The sequence below is a fragment of the Anas acuta genome, chromosome 23 (assembly GCF_963932015.1).
Source record: "Anas acuta chromosome 23, bAnaAcu1.1, whole genome shotgun sequence".
Lineage (NCBI taxonomy): Eukaryota > Metazoa > Chordata > Aves > Anseriformes > Anatidae > Anas > Anas acuta.
Genome location: NC_089001.1, coordinates 4,124,884 through 4,136,965, shown reverse-complemented (window position 1 = coordinate 4,136,965; position 12,082 = coordinate 4,124,884). Strand labels below are relative to the sequence as shown.

At 44.9% G+C, this 12,082-nt stretch overlaps 1 protein-coding gene across 2 annotated transcripts in view; it reads right to left on the bottom strand.

The window, feature by feature from the left end:
- The window catches only part of SIK2 (salt inducible kinase 2), a 48,420-nt gene extending 39,233 nt beyond the window's left edge, over nt 1-9,187 (bottom strand). For both annotated transcript variants that reach the window (XM_068658991.1, XM_068658993.1), the window contains exons 1-3: nt 8,943-9,187; nt 946-1,062; nt 63-126 (exon numbers count right to left, since the gene is read on the bottom strand). In XM_068658991.1, the coding sequence (XP_068515092.1) occupies nt 63-126; nt 946-1,062; nt 8,943-9,113 (352 nt within the window). In that variant the 5' untranslated portion in view covers nt 9,114-9,187. The remainder of the gene's footprint in view (nt 1-62; nt 127-945; nt 1,063-8,942) is intronic.
- Between the last annotated feature and the right edge of the window lie 2,895 nt (nt 9,188-12,082).

Genomic DNA, 12,082 nt, shown 5'->3' with positions numbered 1-12,082 from the left:
CAGTTTTCAAATTGCTGAAGTTAAAGCGCTGAACTTAACATTTGAAACATTCTCTTGCTTACCAAAAATTTCTCCATTTTTGGCAAATTCTGTCACAAGGTACAGCATGCTTTTGGTCTCCATCACCTGTTGATGGAGAAATTGTACATTAAGTAAGTTGTAGGAAGAGCAAAAAGCAAACAAAGCCACAATAGTACTTATTTTCATAGTATTCTCTTGGTAAAGAGGTGAAAGTCTGTCTTAGACATCCAATTATCACAATTTTTCAATTTGTTTCTGCAAGTTATCTCAGCAATTTCAAGGGGAGTGTTCACACAGCAGAAACAAACCTACGGAACAACTAGTTATCTGTCTTCTAGTAAATGCACTTCAAGATAAAGTCTTTGGGTACCTCTTGCTTGGTACGTGCATTTACACCACGAACACATTTGCAGAGTCTGGACTGACACATCCTCATATCTTATCCAAAGATAAGAAAAGCTACAAGTACTCCTCAGCTTGCTCTCTCAGCCAAGGCTCAACCAAAGAAAACCATGACGTCCTCCACAGCGATCCTTCTAGCTCGTGCTCGTTGTAGACATCACGTTGAATATTCCCACCTTGCTCTAGCTTACATCGTACCTTTTCTAATTACACACATCAAAGTTTCATCACCAGGTATCTCAAACTCAGCTCTTTCACTAACATCACATTTACAGCTTTCTGTGTATTTCATGCAGATTTCAGATACTTTTCAGTATCTAACAAGGGCAGCCTAGTTGCTACAGTAGAATGAACAAGACCTCAAACGATGTGCTTTCAAAAATGTTAAACACCCATCCAATGCAAATCAATTCCAGAATAGTTGAGTTTGTCTTGTACTGCTAATCTACAAGAAGACAACAGTGCAAACTCTTGAAACAGGAGCAGAGAGGACAAGAAAGGAAAAGACACTGCTAACCATACCTGGTAGAGCTTTATAATGTGTGGATGATCAAGCATCTTCATTATCTGCACCTCTCGGTAGATCTTCTCCAGATTCACAGCATCCAGCTGAGATTTGTCAATGATTTTTATTGCCACCTGCAGCCAAATAGCAAAAGTGAGATTAAAACTCTCCCCCAAATTTATCAGCAGCAAGTGGGAACAACTGAGGACACACAGAAGTGTTTTAAAAAAATAAAAAACTTTATAGGAAGCCTAATGATATCCATTTCTGGGGCCAAGGTAGTCCATTTGAATTCCACAGATGCAAAAGTGGTATTTGAAAAGAAAAACTGATGGCTCAACACAAAGAATCAAAACACAGCGGTCCGGGTATTTTCAACTGTTATATGCTTGTTTTAATTTCAATTAATATGCTATTATAAAGGGACAACTGCAATTCATCCACTCAGGGAAAAACCTCTACGGATACATCTGTCAGTCAAACCTCGTCTCAATTAGTTCAGGAACAGATCAGGGTCCTACTGACTATTTTTAGTCAATATCTGCAAAGTGAATTGCAGAGAGTGACAGCTGGTTAGGAGACCAAACATTTTAAACAGGAAAGAGTAAGAAACTAAACGTGTTTTTTTTTACACCAAGAAGGAGCAAAAATATAGCTGCTAAAAATCACACAAAGGATTACAATACTAAGTATTAAATATAAAATAGTGTTTATTCACCCTGAATATCACATTATTAATGCTGAAGCAGGAGCAAACAATGCAAATCACACAAATGCTTCCAATTATAACTGCATTTCACAAGGTATTGAACTATAGGAGACAGCTGTTATGCAGGAGACAAAATCCACAGGAGGTGAACCTCATTATCTCCAGCAAGGCTGATTATGGACCCACCTGAATTCAGAATTAACTGTTTACTGACTTCATTTCAGTGTGCTTTTCCTTGACAGCCTCCTCAGAGGTCTACTTGTCTAACCAAACCCCCAGAAAAATAAGATTCTGCTATGAGCAAGTAAGCTGATCTAGCCTTGTAGTCAATGAAGAATGCTTGGTTTTAAGATGCAGGATGCACTCCTACTTAGATGAGACGGAACAAGGTTCAGCTTTTCAAATCAAATATTTTTAATGGATTTGTTTTTAAACGATGTTTGATTAATGCAGAATTCACTGCCACTCAGTGAACTTTTTCATCAAAAACAATATGCTTTTTAATGACGCATTAAAGATAAAGCAAAGAAACCTAAAGTTCCATATCCCTCATCATTAAACACTCAACTACTCCAGGGCCTTTATTTTTCAAAGCTTAGCAGTGGACACTTGGGAAGAAAGCACTGAAAATGCTTTTCAAGCACTCCCTACTGACCTCCACCTCCTCCTCCTCCCCAGTTCTCACCTTCCATCCCCACATGACATGCGCCAACTTAGAGGATCCTGATGCCTGATCTTGTCAAAACACGTTTTCCCTTCAAAAAACGTCTCGGAAATGTCTTTGTCTTCTTTCAAAACGTGCTCCTGCCAGCTACCTGTATTTGCAGCACCTCCCCTGCCTGCTCCCGCATGCTGTCAGTGTGCACTGAGAAGTGCTCAGGAACTGTATTGCCCACAACAGGTCCTAAGAGATTTTGCATCTCCTGTTCAAAGTTGGTCTTTTCACTCAGAAGAGAACACCTTTAAAGCACAAAGGTAAACACAGATAACCTGCTTCTGTTCTGACCCGTTACCCTCCTGTCCTGCTCCCCTTCCTTCCAGCTACACCACCTATTTGCTGTCTGATGCTCAGTGCACGCATAAAGCTGGATAATAAATGCCTGCCTTCACCCCCGCAAAGAAACAGGACAGGAGAGGAAGCAAAACAGCATTCATCGGATGGGGCTGTCCCAACACACAGCTCCAGGCTCGCGCTGAGCCTGCTCCCCAGCAGCTCCTCTCCCTGCAGGTCCCTGCGCTGGCCCAGGCAGAGCAGCAAACTGCTTCCTTTTTTGGCCTGACTTCATGCCGTGTGGCAGCAGAGGATGCAAAGCCTCGTTCCTACAGCTTACAGAAAACCCACCACACCCCCCCCTTTAAATCTCCCTAGCCTAACGTAAGATCACACCTAATAAACTGACTGTTTTTTTCCGGGCAGAATTTATTAGCCCGAAGAAATCCCTTTGCTAGAAAGTTGCAAAATATCAAAGAAATCAAAGCAAACCACTGAAGCCAGACCAAGTTCTTAAACATACATCAGGAAATATTTATTAAAAAACAAACCACGTGTCTCATTTCCCCACTTCCTCTAATTTATTTTCTGCTGCCTCTCTGGAAACAACCAGAGACACAAGACGGTTTCTTATTCCTTCTCCACATCTGCCCTGGTTTACACCTGTTATTTGGGTGACCTCCAAAATTAAAAGAAATGGAAACCACTCTTTCTTATTTACAAACCAATGAAAAGATCAATCTGGGGCAATCTTGCATTCCCATCACAAACCAGTAATGCATCTTTCAGTCAAGCAACAAGCCCTCTCTCATCTTGGGTAGATCTGGTGTTCTGGACAGTCCAAATGCCTTCTTCATCAACCTAGTGTAATGCAATAAAATCTTGCTGCCTTGTTCGGTATTTAAACTTTACTGGCACCCTAATTAGTGATTTACACAGCGTCAGTCTTGCTAACTTGAGGCATTCACAGCAGCTTCTTTCTTCACCTCCAGGAGTTGGGACTCGATGATCCTTGTGATCCCTTCCAGCTCGGATATTCTGTTCCTATGATTCTTCACACAGACAGCACGGTGCAGAAACCTTGCCTAAAACCCACAGCACTTAACTTCTGGACTCCCCAGGCTCCGGTCCATTTAATTTCTCCTTCTTGTCACTGAGCATTTTCATTTATGAAACTCTCTTAAAAAGCAAGCAAAAAAACAAAGAGTAACTTAGAGTAACTTTTTCTTATTTACTCTTCTTGCACATCGGAATGCATGCAGTGCAGAGAAGCTAATAAAAGCAAACCTATACAGAACTGCAAATAAAAGGGGCTTGGTCTACCGTGGAAGAGAAAAAAAAAAAAAAAACACACAACAGTGAGACTGCAAAGTAATAAATTAAAGAGTTTTTTGGGCAATTTGAAGCAAGTAACAGCAGCCCATCCTCTGTGGCTCTTGCTGAACAGAGCAGGCTGGGGGGGGGCTGTGCAGCTTACAGTTTGCTGTTGCCACTTTTTCCATCGAAGCTCGACTCCCATCACCTCACCCTATTGAAGCAATCTAGCTTTGCAAGTACACAGACTCTTGGCGTTTCTTCCAGTATAGTTTGGCACTTCCACAGTTTGCTCTTAAATTTTAAGTATTCCTTTTACTGAAAGTATAAATATTTCAAATACAGCCTGTTACCACTTCCAAGCCGGTCTCCCGATGGCTGTTGCCAGCTTTCTCCAGATACCACGCACAACTCGGAGCGCTGCAGCTCCCAGCTCCTAACGTCCGCAAGGAGTTCCAAGCAGCTTTTAACTTTGCTGGCCCAGATTACAAAAGTATCTATTGCCCCAGAAAAAAATTAGATAAAACTCATTTCTCCTTCTTCACTTTTAAAGATTGAATACTTCCACTGGACGGCTCTCTATACATAAGGGCTTAGATGTGTTGTTTATCCACCTTAGTTCAACCTCAAGTATCTGAAATAATCCCAAGCACAGTTCTCCCCTAAATCAGGAATACGTTATTTGAGATGCAAGAGGAAGTCAAGCAAAATAATGAAGAGTAAGCCATACTTGCACTTGAAATAGGGTTTTAATTAAAACAAAAAACACATTAGAGCAAACCGCTTTTGCCTTATAACGTGGAATTATTTGGTACTATTAAGCAGTTGTTTTTTGAACACACAGGAAAAGCATGTGGCTACTTGAAGGAAAAAAAGGTATTTGCAATCTTGGTACAACTCTCAATGTGCATATTATGTACATGCACACAGCAGCAGGCTTCTGTGTGAAAAGAAGCACAGGAGCAGCTGGCACCGCTGCTTCTGCAGTCAAATGCAGATGAGATATCTCAGCCTATTCTCAATCTTCAGCTCTCATGCATCTTGTCAGGTCCCTAGGAGGTTTAGAGAAAAAGCACTTGGAAATACTTAAAATCCAGCCACTTCTTCACAACGCCATGGGAAGGAACAGTGCATTCAGCAGCAGCGGCTCATTTTTGTCCGTAATCTCAGCTGTGTCACGATGACAGGAAAAGGGGAAGTAATTCTTAGAGGTGGAGAAGCTGCTTCAGGATGGGGAAGAGTTTCCTCAATGAAAAGTGTGTTTTCTTCCTGAATATACATCTTGCTAACAACTACCAGCATATTAGAGATGCTGTGGCATCACTTTGATCTTCTGAAAGCAATGCACAGAGACTGACTGCACGTAGCAATGAATTCTCATTTCTCTGCTATGCTCAATCATTACCTCAACACGAATAAGCCAACTTAGCACATGCCAGATTAAGGACAGTTACACAGATTCTGTGATTCTAGCATTTATTTTTATTTATTTTTTAAATAAAAGTTATCACATCTCCTAAAAAGAAAACAAAAAAGTACAACCAAACATGACATATGAATATGTACTCCAAGACAACTTCAAGGTCACTGAAGAAAATGAGAAAAGCAGAAATTCTGCTAGGCTGTTCCTTCCCTTCTCTTCCTCCCTTGCCCATTTTTGCTGCTTAAAAACTTACGAACGCTGCAAAGACATGCTTGAACATTATTCATTTTTAATTTAGAAAAAAAAAATATTAGGGATAGCACACACTTCCTTCCCTCTTTTGCTAGAGAGTTAGCGAACTGGAGTTTGCTCAACCCTCATCTGGCATCTGGGAACTGAAACTGTCAAGCAGCAAAGCTGCAAGGCTTGTTAGAAGAAAGTTGCTCTGTCCTTCAGCTGCTCCAGGTTTCAATTTCCGTTGGTTTCACATCATCCATCTACCTCTCTTACTAGTCTTTCCAAGAACATCCCCCTAACATGGCCTGACAAGTTAACAGACAAAGTTTGTCCACATCAGTGTAAGCTTTAAGGTTCACCCAGGTTAGAGAAGTTCAGACTTGAGTTGCTAACCCAATGCATCAGAGAAGTAAGAGGCATTGGAATTAGCAAGTGTCCTTCCGCAATCTGGAGCAACTCCAGTTTGCAACAGCCAAGGGTTTGGCTACCAGGAATTTGTGTAGCGTTACCTGCCGGAGCTGCAGCCCGGTGTACCTGCGGGGCTGCTCTGCTCTGCCTGCACAAACGCTTTCCTCCTGTGCCCCTTGCGACACATCCACAGAGCCCACGGCTGCAAACAGATCTGTACCCGGAGTCTTTTTTGGCAATGGCTTCATTTTCCCACCGAATTACTCCACTAAGCCAAACTGCTGGCTGCACAGTGCAGGGAGCTGCTCTCTCTACTTTGTCACTCCCTTTTACACGTTCCTCGCACGTAAACCAGCCTCCTGTCTGCTACCAGGAGCTGGGATTTCTCAGAGAACAGCATGAATCACCCATAACGTAACATAGCTAAAAGCATCACTGTGCCCCGCGAGGAACTATCAGTCGGAAGGGTTTAATTTTCATTTGAGAGGCAGCGGCCAGCACTCTCCTGGGGGTGACAAACCCCAGGGGATGTTAAGTGCAGAGCTCAGGGGTGGAAGTGACGTAGTTCTCCCATGCAGATCATTCTCAAAGACTTGCCATCATCTTTAAAGTGAGTTGCTTTTTGCTACCTTCACCTATTGGCAACAGCAAGCAAAAGTCTCTTGCTACCATTCATATTTCACACCTCATCATATTTCACTAGAAGCAAACACACACCTTCCTCAACTTTATGTTTCCGATCATTTATGTTGTCTTTTCTTAGTCTCTCCTCCTTCCAAGGAAAAAAAAAAAGTTGCTTATTTGTGCATGTTTCGTTAACAAAAGTTACTCTGAGATCACAGGATTTCTTGGCAACGTGATAAATAAGCATGGCAGGAAAACACGTGTCATTAACTTAAATGGCAACAAACACAAACAGGCAGCAAAGCAAAGGTCATATTCAGCCACGCAGTCCCCTCCGAAGCAGCCAGCATAGTCTGTCATTAAGGAGGGTCACTATAAACATGTATTCAATCCCCCCACTTTTGTCAACTTTCACCCTTCTGTTTGACTATTTAATCATGTAGTTTCATTGTTGCATGAATGTAGGATTCAACCTGCAGTTTCTGAGATTGTATGCACACAAGACAGGGTAGGAAATGGGGTATCTCTTGCTTCAGGCCTGGTTTCTTTTTATTTTGACCTATGTTTTGCTTAGATTTCCCATAAAGAGGATGGATTCTTTACACACTGCCTAAATTATGACCTTTCAAGATAGTAAATGCCATCTTTTCTTTTAATCTGACAGTTACTAGCTAGTCACAGTTATGTAAAAAACCAAGCAAATATATTTTCATATGTCAAAGCCACCTAAAACACGGTTTCCAAGTACCCACAGTAAAAGGGCCAAACAACAAACAGGCTTGGGATTCGGGCCGTTCAAACAGGAACATTCAGGAGGACCTCAGACAGTGGAAGAGCTTCTTTTAAGGACTTTCTGAGCAGGTCTCAGAGCAGCACACTGCAGATCTCCCTGCAGTACGGACCTGAGGGTGAGTTCGTGCCAGAACCTAAGCAGCTACATATTATTCCGCTGGAACTTTAGTAGAGGCTGTCCTACTCTGCACACAGATGAACTGAAAAGTTAGCAACTCAAGAAACATAAACTACAGCTTAGAACAAGCCTGGAATAGGAACAGTCTTCCACCAAAAACAGCATTAGCAGGATTTGTACTTTCCTACGTGTGCAGTCAGCTAACACTAAATTAAGTGAGGTTGGCCCAATCTTGAAGCACTTATTTGAAGTAGTTCTTGGCTGGAATAAGTTTCCCCTGACATCACCAGAAGTGCTCTTGATAGGGTTCCTCTTCCTCAAAGACCGTGTGAATACTTCCAGCAACTACCTCGGCTAAGCTCCAGGCAACGCGCTTGCACCTCCGGCTGCAGAAAGTCAACGAAGCTGTACTGAGGAACGGAAAGACCTGGATGCAGACCCCTAACACGGGCAAACCTGCTGTGAAAATGGTGCAGAAAAAGCTGCAGACCAGAGCCTTGGCTCCTCAATAAAGGAAAGGCGGTTGACAACACTCAAGCTCGCACTGATCGGGATGCACGGGAATTCAGCGGTCTGTTAAGGTGCAGGTGGGGAAGCCAAGCTGGATTGGGGAGCTGTTAATCGCCAACAAGCAGATGTTCTAAAACGACAACTCAGACTCGGGATTGAAGTTTTTATACCCATCGCACAGCCTGCCTGGGGGCCGCAGAGTAAACAGCCACCCCCAGCCTGCAAGCCAAGCCCTTGGAAGTTGGGCATGTGGCAGCCAACTCGGCACGGAGCGCCCCAACGCCGCCAGGTCTTTGCTCAACTCCCGAGGAAGGATTTAGGGGCGATTACCGCGGCGTTGGGCAAGCGGAGGAACGAGAAACTCAATATTTGGGATGCGAGGCTCGGCCGCCGCGGCAGGGCGAGAACAACGTGTTTGTTTTTGTTAGAAGTCCAAACCAGGGGCGTTTTTTATTGCTGCGAGGAGCGAGCTTACCACCTCAGCGCCCGGTAACCGGCTCCTTGCGGGTGTTTTCCCATTATTGACCTCAAAAAAACGGGATTTGGGGGTTTTGTTTGCTCCCCAACCCCTTCCCCCCGGTGCAGGGCACTGCGGGCAGCCCTTCCCAGCACAGCACCGGGGCCGGGGGGCGACCCCAGCCGCTGCCTCGCCTGTCCCCCTCCGGGGGTCGCACAACGGCACCGGAGGGGACCGAGCCCCACGGGGGGCACCGAGCCCGGGGGGCACCGAGCCCGGGACCACCCGGAGCCCCCTCCCCAGGCCGCGGGGCTGCAGGCCGCGGGGGATACGGCTGCGACCCGTCCCCGGGGGTACCGTGAGGGCACCGGGAGCACCGGGGGGGACACCGAGAGGGGCACCGGGGGGACACTGGGGGGGTCTCCGCTCACCTCGCTGCGCGTGATGCGGTGCCTCGCCAGCTTGACCACGGCGAAGTTGCCTTTGCCCAGCGTGCCCTCGATGTCGTAGAAGCCCACTCGGACTGCCCCGGCCCCGGCCACGGCCCCGCGGGGCAGCGGCAGCAGCGCAGGGGGCGGCCGCCGGGGCTCGGCCATCACCATGCTGGGAGCGGCGGCGGCGGCGGCTCCGGCCCGGCTCCGGCTGCGGCCCCGCGGCCCCGCCCCGCCCGGGCCCGCCCCCCTCAACCCCCGGCCCCGCTCCCGCCCCTCTCGTCACGGCCCGCGTCAGCCCGGGCGCGGCGTCGCCGTGGCAACCGGGGCCAAAATGGCGCCGGGGGGGGGAACGGGAGGGGATAAGGGGGAATGGGGGAATTTGGCCTCATGTGGGGGCCCTCCTGCAACGTGCCTCGCCGTGGTATCGCTGCTGTGTGAAAGCACCGTGGGGTTGCCGCCCCGCTCAGCCCCCACATGAAGCCCCGGTGGGGACTGAGGGGGGTTAGTCAGCCATCCACCCTTCCTGGTGGTGATGGATGGGGATGTGAGCAAGCTCCCAGTAATCAAGCTCCCCATAATCAAGCTCCCCGTAATCCTGCATGCACCAAGCATGATGCAAGCCCGGGCTGCTGCTTGTGAAACCTCCCTCCTGCTCACCTACCTGACAACGCCTCGTGGCGGTTCCAGAAACCCCAGCCACCAGCCACTCAGTCATGCTAGCACGATGAAGCTCACGATGCTAAAAGTAGCTTTTTTATTCTAAATCCCTACATGGTGCTGCTCTGTACCACCAAAAGAAGGACAAAATATTGCCTGGTTCCTGTTCACACTCACATATCCATACAAAATCTTACTAGTCAAAAGTTAACTTTATTGCCGCCCGCTCTAATCCATGTAAAACTTGACAACGTTGGCCCAGTATCAATTATAAAATATTTTTCATTTGCAACAGAAAACTTTGTTTGCAGAAACTTTCTCATGCCACACAGCATAATGTCATTTCTGGCCTGAAAAGTCGGGTTGCAAAAGCATTTCTTCATGCCGCTGCTGGAGGAACGGCAGTCACAAAACCACTCTTTGTCCAGAGCCACTAATGGCTTTTGCTGTGCTTCAAAGAAGGTAATTCAAGTGCTCCTCGGAACAAAATATTTTTTTTCTTGGACAAAATAAGAGGAGCACGTCCAGGCAATTTTCAACAGCCGACTGACAGCAACTGTAAAGCACATTTGCCCTCTAGTGGCTGCTGCTTCTGCCACATAACACTGCAGCTACGGTGCTCTGCTAATTCCAGATGTCAAAGATCAGAAAATTACCTTTTCCTCACCCAGGTATCGCATTAGAACAAAAGCACTGCAGATGGATAAGTGAAGGATAAGTGAAGGAACGCACACTTCGCTGCCCAGTAACATTTTATAGTGTGAGGGGAAACAAAACGATAAAGGTTTGAGATAAATCTCCAGGGGGGATTAGGCACATAACCCAACACTACCCTTCAAAGTTAAGTTTAAATTCTCTTAGTTGGTTTATCCTTGGTGTCATTTTAGGAATGGATTTCAGCAGTGAGAATGAGAGTTTAATAGAATAGATTTAAACAGAGAAGCAGTTTCCTTGTATATCCCATTAAGGCTGTTTCATGGGAGATTTTCCTTTTATCAGGATTGAAGTTGTAAATGCAACTCACATTCTTGCAGACCCAACACTAGCAAGCACTCAATGCCAAAGAAATGATACCACCTATCTGTATTTCTACAGGCAAATGCTTTTAATTTCTGTTTTTCCTTTGTGCACAAGGTTACGTGCCTAACAGAGGTTAGAGTGGCCTGTGGTATACAGAAACAAAGCCAGGTTAAGAACCAGCACTGCCATCAATACCTAAAGTGGTGGATTAGATGCGTGCATTCTTACTTTCTCCTAATTCCAGTTCAGTCACTGGGTGGCATCACTTCTGGCAGAGTCTGTAACCTTAGGCCACCTTTCCGATCTGTAAAATGGGGATAAGACACAATGCTAAAGTATTCCATTTTCTCCCTAGGGCCAAACTGGTACAAGACATCGTTCATCAGCAATGAAACTCCAGTGTGTTAGAACGCTGAATAACCTCCACAGTGACTCAGTGGAAAAGCCATTTCTTGGTGCTTAAAATAAGCATAAGAATGCTTCACCATCAGTAAGACATGTTCCAGGCAAACAAACTGCTGCGAGAATGTCATGTGCATGTTGAAGAATTTATAAGAAGAGAAATCAAGGAGACAGACTTCTCTGGTAAGTTACAAGTGCTGGAGTATCCAGCAGCTGATCTTTAAAGTGTTCTTGTTTTGTATTTTAATTTCAGTGTCAATTTTCCTTGGTACCAATAGCAGGCTGTGTAGGGGATTAAGCCACTGACAATAATAAGAGTTGTATTCAAGGAACTGCAGTTTATTACAAGCTGCTTCGTAACAGATTAGGGCAAAATTGTTCCAGATGGGAAAAGTAAAGCTGGCCAGAAAAGTTTATGGCACCATGTAAAGCAGAGAGAAAATTTCTCCCTATGATAACTCAAAAGCTATGCAGTTTCCAAGTACAAAAGTACACTTTCTCAAGAAGTTACTATGAATGCATTTCAAAAAGAGACAAATATTACAGTTAACTCAATTCATCAAATTTTAGAGGCACTGGCAAGAGCTGATTTTTGGAGGAATGTTAAGTTTTGCGTATCTGTCACTCCCAAGCCATCTCTTTCCACAAGATCTGTTTCGTGGTACAATCTGGCCACAGTCGCATAAAAAACAATATCCCCAGAGAAACAGCAATGGGACATGGGTATTTCAAAGAATTTCAATTACCCTCATTTCAAAAAGAACTTTTTTTTTTCTCATCACAATCAGCTGTTCTGCACAGAAGATAGATTTTTATTTATTTTTTTGTTTTTTTTTTTTTTTTTTTTTTTTTTTACAATGAATTCAGATAGGAGAGAAAACACTCATACTTCTGCTTACCTTTCTAATCTCAAAATCAGACAAGATCCCTGAGGTGAGAAAAGTAGTGACTGTGATTGGAGGCCATGGACATTAACTTCCAGCGCAACACAATTTAAACAATAAAAGCCCTCTGAAATGTAAACTGCGTGCACAAAATAAGGAAAGGACATAAATAGC